Here is a 12861-nt window from a genome sequence, read left to right as displayed (position 1 = left end):
ATCTAACCCATAATCTAGTTGTTTGTTTACCTAATAGATTATTTGCGCTAGATTATATAATCCGAAGAGATTATAATCTAAAACAAACAAGGCCTTATTCTTGCTCATTTCCTGTTAACACAAGTAGCCAAATCTAGGCCGTTTCAAGATTAGAGGAAAAGAGTGTGGAAACAGAGTCAGGGGCAAGCTATAATTTTGTTCTGTTGTCCAGAACAGCCAACAGGTGTGGGGCTGTGGGCATTCAATTGCTTTTGCTTCCTCCGTTCCCCCATCTGGCCATCTCCCCTTCCCCTGCTCCCCCGAAGCAGCAAGCCAGCCTGCCCACCCGCAGCCATCACCTCCGCCGCTCTCCACCATGAATCCCATCCACCAGCACGGCATCGTACCCAATCCTTCGTGACTGTTGCCTCCGCGCATCTCCGGGAGCAATGGAAGGAGGCCGAGATGTGTTCTTAGGTGCGGCGGCAAGGGCGCCGCCGCCGCCGCCGTCTTGCCCGTTTCACGGATCCGCTACCGCCACCCGCTCCGGTGGAGCGCAGATGCTCAGCTTCTCCTCCAATGGCGTAGCAGGTGAGATGTTGCAGATCTTTTCTCCTTTTCCTCTCCTTTTCATTTTCCTTTCAGTTTTTCCGTGGCGAAGATACTGTTGCATTTGTGGGGGCAGTGCTCTGTGCCTCTGTCTGAGCTGATCCCAGCTGTGATTGATTGCTTGCTCATGGGTCACGGCCATGACCATGGCATCCCCTCCTCTGCAAAAGCCCGTGCCTTTGGTGTCTTGTCACGGGCAAAAGTGGCGCATGTTCATTATTATCCCCCCTGCCTTTTTGCTTTCGCAAGCCCTGTATGTGTCCTGGCCATAAAGATGCAATCTTTATCCTCTATGCACATACTTCACCCGAAAAAAAGCTAAAGGGGTCACTGATTGGTGCTGCTTCCTTAAATCTTGCATGTGTGGGAACTAGGAGGCCATTGGTCACGGGTACTGTTCCCCCTACTGTTCTTGCTTCCCGTGTCCTGACCATTTCAGTATTCGTTCTTGTTACTGATGGTGTTCTTGTGATGAAGGGTTGGGTCTGTGCTCAGGTGCCAGCAAGATGCAGGGTGTGTTGTCGAGGGTGAGGAGGCCCTTCACTCCGACGCAGTGGATGGAGCTGGAGCACCAGGCCCTGATCTACAAGCACTTCGCTGTGAATGCCCCTGTGCCGTCCAGCTTGCTCCTCCCTATCAAAAGAAGCCTCAATCCATGGAGCAGCCTTGGCTCCAGCTCATGTAACTCTCCTCTCTACCTTTCGTTTATTTTTGTCAATACCTGAATATAAGGATAGTGAAAGTAAGACCTAAAACTGAGCAAGTAAAATGGTCAGCTAGGTGTAGATTTACTGTTGATCCAGTGCTCTGTTTCTTGTTTTGGCTTTATCTAGGATATGAGTGTTGTCATCAGTTTGTTTAATGAGACACATTGGAAAGTAACAAGCCTGCGCATAATAACAGTCTCAATGATTTACTAGTGTTAGAGACATGATTTAGATATAAAGCACTTGTTGCATTGGGATCTTGTTGTTCCTTATCTCTTGTGGAACAAGATTCAGAGTTGTCAACTTATCATCATTAGTCTGTTGTAATATAAGCACATCCAAATGCAAACTTGGCCACTTGATGATCTGAGGTTTTTGTTGTTGCTGGGATACTGTTATACTAACACATTTTGGGGGTTGTTTATTGCATTCTCATTTGTAATGGGGACTCTTTTGCAGTGGGATGGGCACCATTTCGTTCCGGCTCTGCTGATGCAGAACCAGGAAGATGCCGCCGCACAGATGGCAAGAAGTGGCGGTGCTCTAGAGATGCTGTCGGGGACCAAAAATACTGTGAGCGACACATAAAACGTGGTTGCCACCGTTCAAGAAAGCATGTGGAAGGCCGAAAGGCAACACCGACCACTGCAGATCCAACCATGGCTGTTTCTGGTGGTTCATTGTTGCACAGCCATGCTGTTGCTTGGCAGCAGCAGGGCAAAAGCTCAGCTGCTAATGTGACTGATCCATTCTCACTAGGGTCCAACAGGTGAAGTCACCTGATCGTCTGATCCTGCATTGTTATACTCATTTCTGCCACTTAAGTTTGTGAATTTTTATTTTCTCAACATTTTTTTCTCGAACACGCAGGAGAACTGTGCATCATATATTAAAAGAAGTAAAAAAGTCTAAAGAAGACCAAAATCTGCCATAAGAGGCAGAAAGAGATAGGAAGTGGGAGGGGCACCAGCACACTATATTTTCTCAACATAAATGACAATCTATGGTTGATACATGTGCCAGTCTAGCAGTCAGGGTTCAGGACGTACCAAAACATTGAAAATGTTATATCCTTTAGACATTGAAATTTTGTCCATAGCCATTCATAGTTGAAAATTTTGTTCTTGATTTCTTTCAACTGGTCAGTGATTTCTTCATGTAACCTGTCATTGATGCATTCCATCTTTTGCCCCGTGCCCATTCCTATATATAAGATTTTATTATTATGTTTGTTTGTTCAAACAATTATGGTAAGCATGTGCAAAGAAAGGCAGTAGGAAGCACTATAAATAACTGAAATGATATGGTACTTATGTCAGTACAAACTTTAGAGATAGGTGAATTCTGTTCATGATGACCCTTTCAAATTTTGACGACTTACTATAGTCAGCAGTGAAAGAAAAACAGGACAGTGTTTCCTTTTCCTTCCATGAACTTGAAATGTTGACTCTGGTTTGCAGGAATTTGCTGGATAAGCAGAATCTAGGTGACCAGTTCTCTGTATCCACTTCCATGGACTCCTTTGACTTCTCATCATCACATTCTTCCCCAAACCAAGCCAAAGTTGCATTTTCACCGGTGGCCATGCAGCACGAACATGATCAGCTGTATCTTGTGCATGGAGCCGGCAGCTCAGCAGAAAACGTTAACAAGTCTCAGGATGGTCAGCTGCTAGTCTCGAGGGAAACAATTGACGACGGACCTCTGGGCGAGGTGTTCAAGGGCAAGAGTTGCCAGTCAGCATCCGCAGACATCTTAACTGACCATTGGACTTCGACTCGTGACTTGCGTCCTCCAACCGGAGTCCTACAAATGTCTAGCAGCAACACAGTGCCAGCAGAGAATCACACGAGTAACAGTAGCTATCTCATGGCGAGGATGGCGAATTCTCAGACCGTCCCAACACTCCACTGAGTGTTCATCAGGCTGGTCTTTGTTGGGACCACAAAATAACTGAAGCCATGTTGATGTCCTGAGTTTGCTGATACTAGGTTTTCAGTCGAGTCTTGTAACTCCTGTTTTAGAGCTGTTATATGTTCACGTCATGTCGCCTTTCATTTTCGGTTCATTCAGATGGGTGTTCTAATAATTTCTTTCCTTCTTACCTGTGAAGGATTTGAGTTCCAATCTGAGACGTGGGTTTGTTCTAACTTGGAGGTATTTATGAATATTAGGCACTTCTGATTTCCATTGAAGCGAGATTTCTTTAAATTGTCGAGGCTGTATTTTTTTCAGGCTTTTCAAGTGCTATACTCTTGAATGCTTGATACTGCCTCCGTTCTCGAATATTTGTCGCCTGTTAGTTCATTTTTGAACTAAACCGCAATAGATAAATAAAAAAGAACGGAGGAGGGAGTACAAATCGAGGGAGCACAAATCTTGCTTGAGCTCCATTAAATTGTGAATGCATACTGAATCACGATACTTGAAGTTCATCTGAGATATACATGTGTCCTCATATTGTCCTTAGCTGATTCTAGAGAAGTGTTGATTCGACTACGAAGGTGATGCGGAGCCAGTTCCTGTATCCCGCGGGCGCGGCACATCCTGTTCTAATTGCTTCCAACGTTTAGCTTCTTTAAGATAAAATAAAAAATCTCTGTATTGCAGGTTACATATAAAAAAATCTTGTGGTATGTCTTTATTCATCCCTGTGTTTATTTCGTTTTTAGCCATAATGCAAGGGAATTTTGAGTAGTACCTTAGCACATAACTTGTTTTAACAAACGCGCATGAGAACTGCACTGCACATCGATATATTAAGAAGATATATAGAACTAAGATCTCAAGCCCAAGGTGTGCCCTTGTAACAAGGAGGTGATCAGGTAAATCAGTTCTTATTATCATCAGTTCATTAGATTGATTTGGTCCAATTCCTTGAGAGTAACATTAACATTGCATTCCGCATAACACAACGGAACATGGTAACGCTGCTCTTTCAGTAGTAGGATGCGCGGCCGCCGTCAGCCTGATGAAGCTCCTGGCCGAGATCTTGTACGATGCCGCCGCCATGCCCTGCCGGTTTTTTGGTCGGGTAAGACGGCTCCATCGCGATGCCGCACAGCCCTCGGGAGTCCGGCACGCCTCGCTGCATTCTGATGTAGCCCCTCTCGCCCCAGTCCTCGCCCCACGAGTTCTTCACTGTCCAGTACTTGGTGCCGTCTCCAGTGGTGCCGTACCCAACGGCGGCGACCCCGTGGTCTAGGTCCGTGCCGCAGCTTCCGGTGAAGACGCCCTGAGAGCAGAGCAGAGCAGGCACACCGAGCATACAAAATTTTTATTTTGTTAAGTAAAAGCAGATTATTCCATCAAATTACGTACGTAACATATACCTCTGAGTAGAACTGGAAATCTTGGCCGCTAGCCTCGATTGCAACGGCCACTGGCTGGCTCGCGACGGCTTTCTGGAGAGCGTCTTCGTTGTTAGCAGGGACGTCCTCGTATCCATCTATGGTCACGTCATGGGACCGTTCCTGCACAGCGATATGTTACATAGTAGTTTAGATTAATCTTAGACGTGTACGTGATTTTGGTTCTAGCCGCGTGTACTTTGGCCTTGTTACAGCTCCTCTGCTCGGCAAGGTACGGGTAGTTGGACTCGGTGGTGACGCCTCCGTTCCTCTGGATGTACTGGAACGCGTAGTCCATGAGGCCGCCGTCGCAGCCTTGGTTGTCCACGTCGTCGCAGTCCACGAGCTCCTGCTCCGACAGGGACACCAGCTTCCCGGTCATGATCTTGTTGACGCCCTCCACGGCCGCGATGGCCGAGAACGCCCAGCAGCTCCCTTCAACAACGAGTGTCCATGCATACAAAGATACCATCTGTAAGTTGTGAATTGTGATGACACACACACGCTCACACACACAGACAAGCAGCTAGCCTTGCTCACCGCACTGGCCTTGGTCCTTGACGCCGGTGACCGCGCCGCGGAGCCGCCAGTCGACCGCGGGCGGCAGGTTCGTCGTCCCGCTCCCGCCCCGGCCATGCTGCGCGTGCGCGAAGCTCCTCGCCTCGCCCAGCTGGGCGCGGTGGTGGCGCGTCCGGGAGCCAGCGTACGTGCGCCGGAACTCGTCCGTGGTCATGTCCGCGAACTTGTTCAGCGCCAGCCGGAACGGCCGGCCGTCCTTCCTGTTCGCCTCGTGGACGTACCGCGCGTTCTCCTTGAACACGTTGAACCGGCGCGCCTGCTGCTGCTTGTCGTCCCCGTCCCGCGGCGACACCCTGTGGTAGTGGCTGCGCCACCGCTCGTACAGCGCTCGCAGGCTCTCCTCCGACGCCAGGTCCCGCTCGCTGAACGGGATGCCCCGCGCCGCCGGAGCCAGTGCGAGCGCGGCGAGCAACACCGCAGCCAGCACCAGGCACCTCGACATTGTGCGGTGTGTGAGTAGCTAGCTAGTCAGTTCAGGCCAACTGCGACATGGATCATGTGCGTGCATGCAATCTATCTAGCCATGAGCATGTGTGTGCTGTATATATAAACAGGCGACCAGTGTAGTGAGGGAGGCTCGATCTATTACGCGGCCGTTTGAGGATGATGGGCGGCGGTAGGAGATGGCGGGAAGGAAGAGAAGAACTTTCTCTGCTATAGGGATAAGTTCAGGAATGAATTTAATGCAAGGAAAATGGTTGCCGGTTTCTAACAGGATAAGGCGTGCATATGCTGATATGCCTATGATTGGAAGGAAGATGTATGACTGAGCGCCGGCCGGGAAAAATCTACCAAAATGTAAAACAAACAGGAGTATCCGGCTTCATCCTCATCAGGTCATATTAACTTGTTAAACTATCTGCAGTAGCTTTACCCATTCTATCTCCCACCTCATCTTTTATTTTTCAAACTCCACTCTACGAGCAGTCTACAATATCTATACTACTTATTAAAACTCTAAGGTAGCATGCCTTTTCTCGTTCTGCCTTCCAATAATCTCAACCGTCCATCCATGACTCTGTTTTCATCGTCCGTCGGATGCAACCTACAACAACCAACGCCGAAAGATGCCCACGCCTCACGCGAGCACCGGCTCCCCAGATCCATCCCTCCTCCCCACGCCCCTCTCTCACCTAACTGCCCCGCTCCGATCCCGCCGCCGACGCCCTGGCCCCGCGCAAGCACCAGCTCCGACCCCGCCGCGTCTCCCCCACGCCGCCATCTGCACGGCTCTGGCATCCTATGCAGGTCTCCTCCAACCTCGCGGGCTCCTCTACCCCGGCCCTCACCACGGCGCCGCATGATGACCTCGAAGGGGCACGCTGCGTCGCTCCTGCATCCTCTCCGGAGCTGACCCGAACGCCGTCGTCGCCCATCCCGTCTCCCTCTCTCCGGGAGGACACCTCGATGGCCAACACGAGCTGCCCTTCTTCTCCAGCTCTGCTCCCCCACTACGCTCCTCCCTCCCTCCCCCCTGTGTTCGCGTCGTCGATGCACACGCCCGACCGGCTCCAGCATCCACGCCCAGCTCTGGATCGGCTAGCTTCGGCACGCTCCCTCTCGGTCTGCCGCAGCGTCACCAACGAGGGTCATCCATGGCGCCGCGGGATCCACCGGATCCGCGGTGGGGGACCATGGCACCCACCGGAGACGACGCCCTCCCCCCTTCTCGGTGCCTGCTCCACTGCCTCGACCTGGCACCATCGTCGACGTCCTGCGAGACGCGCTCGACAACCTCCACACATGCGTCTACCGCAAGGCGTCCCAGCAGCTATCCACTGCGCTGGGCACCACCGAGAGTTGAGAGGACCCTCCTGCAGCGCTACCGTTTCGTCCCCGGAGGTAGGTAGGCAGGCTCACTCGTCGCGCTGGTGGCCACACATGGGAGGCTGCGGGCCGGCGGGGTATCCATCGCCGTAGCAGCGGTGGATGTGGGCCCATGGACTGGGATGCGAGGAGGAAGTCAGCGACGGCGAGGACCTCGTCGACCGGGGAGGAGCGAGTCCGCCTCCAACGCCCGCTCCACAACGACGAGGTCGCGGGCCGTGAGGAGCTTAGCTGATCTCCAGCCAGCGCGCTGGCCGCCTGCGCCCGGGCGTCGTCGGCGCCTCCACCGCTCCCGCTCCTGCTCCTGCTCCATCTCCAGCCAACAGAGAAGTCCATGGTGGTAAGAACCTCTTCATACAGTTCCATCGGTTGGATGATGGGCGAGATTAGAAGGATGCTGATTTCTATAAGCAGCAAGCTAAATTTCTATTTAAGAACTTGTCAAAAGGGCATCATGAAGCTTCACGAATGTCAACTCAGACATGCCCCTACTATTTCCATTATCCTTGTGCCATTTATATCAGAATTAGGCTTGCTTTTACATGTTGCTCCTCATATAGTTCTTTTGTTTGTATAATTTCCAGCTAAAGATGATGCCCATTTGTAAACAGTTGGGCTTCCACTGTGGCTATATAAAATGCTTTATGTAATTGTCTATTTGTGTATCACACCTTTGTCTCTTTAATTGCAAGAATACGTTTTGCAGGCATTCCTTTTTCCGTTTGTGATTCTTCATTTCTTTTCATTTTTATTACAGGGCTAGCAACATAATTGTTCTTGTTCTTTTACAATTTGTAGAGGGCCTGCTGGTAGTGTGGCGCTGCGCCTGGGCCGAAGCATGAATTAGGGGGCACAAACCTGCCCTCTAGGGCTGCTAGGTCATTCTCTCTCCTTTGTTTTTGTGTCAGCTTAGTTTTTTGTCATAGGTGTTCCTTAGGATCTAATTTTTTGTTTAGAATCGAACTCCAAATTAGGACCTACTTGCCATATAAAATCTACAAACATCATGTCCAGACTTAATGGATTTATCGTGGCCTAGATTTTCTATTTATGCATTATTTGATTCCACATTTGGGATTTGAGTTGAGTGTATGCTAAAAGAGTTGTTGACCTTAAACATGGGGTCAGGGTCAAAGTTCAGTCTCATTTGTGGCGGCACCCTAAGTGATGTTTGTGAAGTTTGATGCTAACAAACTATTGTTGTGCTGTAACACCCGGATTTTAGGGGTCCAAAACCCGGGCGCTAACATAAACACCAGGTATGCTGGGACCAAGTCTCACACATATGATGTATAGTGGCACAGGATCGAATGTCACAACTTTATATATAATAGGAGTTCTATACAAATAAATAGTTACATTACAAGGAGACAACGGTCCAGCAACCCAAAGTTGACTGGGAGACGACGGCCTAGACCTCTCACGAACACATCGCAGCATCCCCAAGCGCCTCATCCTGCGGTACCTGTTCTTGACCTGTGGGGGTGTGAGACAGCAAGAGTGAGCTCACATACGTTCATCGCTCAACAAGTTGTGGGGAATAATGTGTATGAACTCGCCAAAGGTGGGAGCTCATGTGAAGTGTAAGGCTTACCAAAGAGGATGGCTAGAGCTGAGCATTGCTTTTAAAGTTGGTCAAAATTTTATTAGCAATTACTAAGTATAAGTAAATACCAACCCAATTAAATAGTAGAACAGAAGTAACGACATCACCTGCGATGCAATGCATATGACAAATTGAATTTAAGTTCCATAAATTAATCATGTGAGTGTCCGAGCTGCTCATGACCGTGAGCACGGCTAGTATACCAGTTTTACACTCTGCAGAGGTTGCGCATCTTTACCCACAAGTCATGTTACCCATCTGCCAAGGGATCGCGACTTCCCATACACCTCTACCGAGGAGGCGAGGCAGGGTAACACTACGAGGCCTTTACAAAGTTCCACTAGCTTCAGAAAACCCGCTACAGTTTATAGGAAGCTCCAATGCAGGAATCCCTTGCAGGACCGCCATCACAGCAAAATCCTCCCGAGGGCCTCCCCAGGAATCCCTTGCAGGACCGCCATCACAGCAAAATCCTCCCGAGGGCCTTCCCAGGAATCCCTTGCAGGACCGCCATCACAGCAAAATCCTCCCGAGGGCCTCCCTACACTGACCACTCCCCTACTGCCCTTGCCCCTTTCGGGTAAGGTAGTCTTCCACTAGCTTTCCTAATTAATCGGCCAAGGGCGTCCCATTAAACCCTTGTGGTAGCACTGTTTTCCCGGGTGGTTCTCCATGTTCCAATTAACATAATGATCTTATCATGAACAGTGATAATAAACAGATAATAAAAGTGTAATCATAATTAATGTATCTTCATACCCAAAACCACATAAAGCACTAGCAAGTACTACCCAAAAAGTTCAGTGGTAAACAAGGTATAAAGATAGTCAAAACTAGGGTAACCTATTAGGTCCCATCAAAATTAACCTATGCAGATCATTATGATTAATTAGAACATGAGTGGGTAAAAAGAAGTGATCAAGGGCACAACTTGCCTGGCACTTGAGATTCCAGGTACCAGGATGATCTTCAGATGACTCGTGTCCTCACGCTAGTCGTAGCAATACAAACAAACATGGTATAGGCAAGATTAACATCACACCAATCATAAGAATAAATTGCGTAATAATAATCTACGCGTTGTTACGAGACTAACGCAACTTGAACGGATCCAATCGGAGTTAAAACGAAGGAGATACGAATTTCCTTAGGTTTTATGTATTTGATACGAGATTAATTAAGAAATAAATTTTAATACCATTTTCATATTAAAACAGAGATACAAGGTGATAAACAACATTATTAGTAATTTATAGGAACTAGAATGAATTAATTTGGTCGCGATATGAATTTTATATAGATTAAACAAGTTTCTAGAATTATTTATATACTAAAAATCAATTTCTATAATCCTTCATTATTTTTCTCTGACCTCTGGACTGCGCACATAAAACAAATAACCCGGGGGTCTAACGCATAAAATTCCCTGTGACTCAGGTCTTCCCCGCGGGGATGGCGGGTTTATTTCTAAAAAAACGTAGGGTCTCTTTAGCATAAATGTCGAGGCGAAGGGGTATGGACCAAAGGTATCCGTTGGATTCCCCACGGACGGCATCGATTAGACTGTTACTTAATCGAATCAGTATTTAGCGCGATCCGTCCGATCGAAGACCTATGGTGGAGATTTTATGAGGGCTAATCCAGTATCGCCCGTCCGATCAAAACGGACAGTGATTATCTCCCAGGCCGAAGCGTTAGGTACCGATCCAATCTGGGTCGTTCATTGGTCAATCGACGATCCAAAACCCTATCTCCTACCTCCGACAGACTGGGCACGACGGCGCCCGAGCTCCACCTGGCGGAGCCACACCGGAGCCGCGCAATCCAACGCCGAAGGCCGCAACCTCGAGTCTAGTTAGTGCTAAGTGATGAGGACGGGATACCAAACACAATAGGAGATGAATTACCTACAGTGGTATAGCAGAGACCCCAGTCCATGGCGCACGGCGGATTCCTGGCGTTGGCGATGAACTCCGATGTGAAATTCCATGCTCCGATCGGTCTACCGCGCCCGTGAACGCCACACCAACATCCACAAGCCCTGGCGACGCCCCTGGGCCTCACCTAGAGGTCTTGGTGACGGCGACGCACGAGTTCGGTCACGGGCGGCTTCCTTTTCCTTCACCGGCGAACGCTCATGAGCTACCCCCACACACTCTCACTCAATCTTTGGTGTATCTAGATGGCCGATGGGAAGAGTAGCGTGGCCTCCCATTTATACCCTGATGTCCGAGGTCGTTCATCCAATCCCTGTTGTACCGATCCCGGCGGCGGCGGGCGTTTTGCGGAGTCTGTTGAGCCGGCCGCGCGAATCGCGGATTGTGCAAGCCGACAGCAAGGTGCAGGGAGTAGAGGCACCAGCGCATAGGGGTGGCGAATGCAGCCCAGGATCCCGGCGCAGGCATCAGATCAAAGGGGAATCGCCCGACTGATTTCACGGCGGCGGCGCGGAGCAGAGCGGTAGAGTCGTCGCGGATTTGTTGGGAGGGAGGAGAATGAGCTGACAAAGTGGAACCCACATTCCAGCGCCAGAGACAGCGGGTTTGGTGGGCGCAGAGGCCGACTGACAGGCGGGACCCGCCAGGCGGTGAGCATGGGCTCGGCTGGTTGGGCTGCGCGGAGCAAGGGAGATGGGCCGCATGGGGCAATTTCGGCCCAGGTGAGGTAGAATTGTTTTGTTTTTTTTTGTTCATTTCCATTTCCCATTTCTAGTTTTCAAACTTGAATTCAATTATGTGTTTTAAATGCTCATCCAAAATTCTAGCATGATGAAATTATTTTGAATTCAAATTCGAATCTAGGTTCAGGATTCACATTCATATGCATCATTATAACAACACCTCCGCATGCAAAATATAATTTTATGTTATTTATTTCTTATCTCATTTATTTATGCTTATGCTTTTAAATGTGCACACAAAATATGTATTTTAAGAAATTTAGTTCTAATTTTAAAAAGATCCTTAAGAGTAAAGTCTAGAAGATATGATTTATCAAAGGAACAAATTATTACTGAGCTCCTTTCTTTTTTTTCTGGAAACATGGTTTTAGGATGTATAGTTTCAAAGGTAAGATAATTCTTATGAAAAATATATTTTAACTCAACATCAGGGGAAAATTTTACATAATTCTCAAAATGAGATTTTGAGGTGTTACAAATTCTACCCCCTTAACAAGAATCTCGTCCTCGAGATTTGTAGGAAAAAGGGATGCAATAAGTTTGGTCTAGCATTTTAGTTTCTCATTTGGTTTTGGGAATCAATGTTTTGTTCAACTTTTTTTTTATAAGAGTTAGTAGACGATTTGGAATATATGGATATTGTATGTCTATCCATCTATTATGTCACATGAGGCACGGTTATGGCAAGGGTATAATAAGGACAGACTTCATCCAGAACTGTGCATCCTGGTTCCGCTAGCGATTCAACTTGATCTTTGAAGTCTTGAGTTGATGCTTATCCTTCTTTGACATGGTTGGTCTTCTTTGGCCTTTATTTCTTGGAGTTGTCATCCGAGTTAAGGACATATGGCTAGGACATATGTGAGTAGGATGGATTGTATGGTGTAGGTAGGTTAGAATCTCTTGCTAGGTTAAAATTGTGTGGTTATGCAACTATTGGATGGTTAAGGTAGTTGCATATGGCCAAGTCGATCTGTCATTCTTAATTTAGTGCAGGGTGAACTAAGTTAAGACCTGTTCTATAGGAGTAGAGTCTAATCTATTTCATCAGTATTATCTAACATGTTTGATAAGTCACTTTAGATTAGATCAGATCTAGGTTAGATTGGTGTGACTAGTTTGACTAGATAAGATCTTATTTATTTTAGGCTAGATCATGGTTGTTACACTAGCGTGGGATAAATATGCTTATTGGGGTAAGATAAATCCATAAGGATAAGATAGAATCTTTTTGAGGTCAGATAGATATATTAGGATAAGATAAATCTTTTCAAGATAAGATGAGAATCTATTTTTTTTAGGATAAGATGGATCTATGAGTGTAGGATAGACTTTTTCAAGATAAGATGGATTTTGCTAGGCTAGATTCTTTGATGAGGGATAACCTAGTTCATTTAGATATTTTTATAACCGTTTTTTTCTATATGTATATGCAGATGTGATTGTGGACATTACTCCACAACTAATCACACTCAATCAAAGATCCAAATCAAACAAGTATCATAAGAACAAACATTCAAGCAT

The 12861-nt window shown here is 47.6% G+C and overlaps 2 protein-coding genes across 3 annotated transcripts; one reads left to right on the top strand and one right to left on the bottom strand.

Moving 5' to 3' along the window:
* Window positions 1-233: 233 nt before the first annotated feature.
* LOC100125640 (uncharacterized) lies at window positions 234-3506 on the top strand. 2 transcript variants are annotated; one of them, XM_008668764.4, is made up of 4 exons: window positions 234-979; window positions 1066-1269; window positions 1755-2064; window positions 2756-3506. In XM_008668764.4, the coding sequence occupies exons 1-4, from the start codon at window positions 844-846 to the stop codon at window positions 3207-3209; spliced, it is 1104 nt and encodes a 367-aa protein (XP_008666986.1). In that variant the 5' UTR covers window positions 234-843; the 3' UTR covers window positions 3210-3506.
* Window positions 3507-4148: 642 nt separating this feature from the next.
* On the bottom strand, window positions 4149-5731 carry LOC107546781 (KDEL-tailed cysteine endopeptidase CEP1). The gene is made up of 4 exons (NM_001322986.1): window positions 5186-5731; window positions 4845-5080; window positions 4628-4768; window positions 4149-4530 (listed from the first exon to the last, which is right to left on the bottom strand). Exons 1-4 carry the CDS (start codon window positions 5664-5666, stop codon window positions 4234-4236), a joined length of 1155 nt encoding a protein of 384 aa, NP_001309915.1. The 5' UTR covers window positions 5667-5731; the 3' UTR covers window positions 4149-4233.
* Between the last annotated feature and the right edge of the window lie 7130 nt (window positions 5732-12861).

This window comes from Zea mays, chromosome 2, assembly GCF_902167145.1.
Source record: "Zea mays cultivar B73 chromosome 2, Zm-B73-REFERENCE-NAM-5.0, whole genome shotgun sequence".
NCBI lineage: Eukaryota > Viridiplantae > Streptophyta > Magnoliopsida > Poales > Poaceae > Zea > Zea mays.
This window is presented reverse-complemented; position numbering and strand designations above follow the sequence as displayed.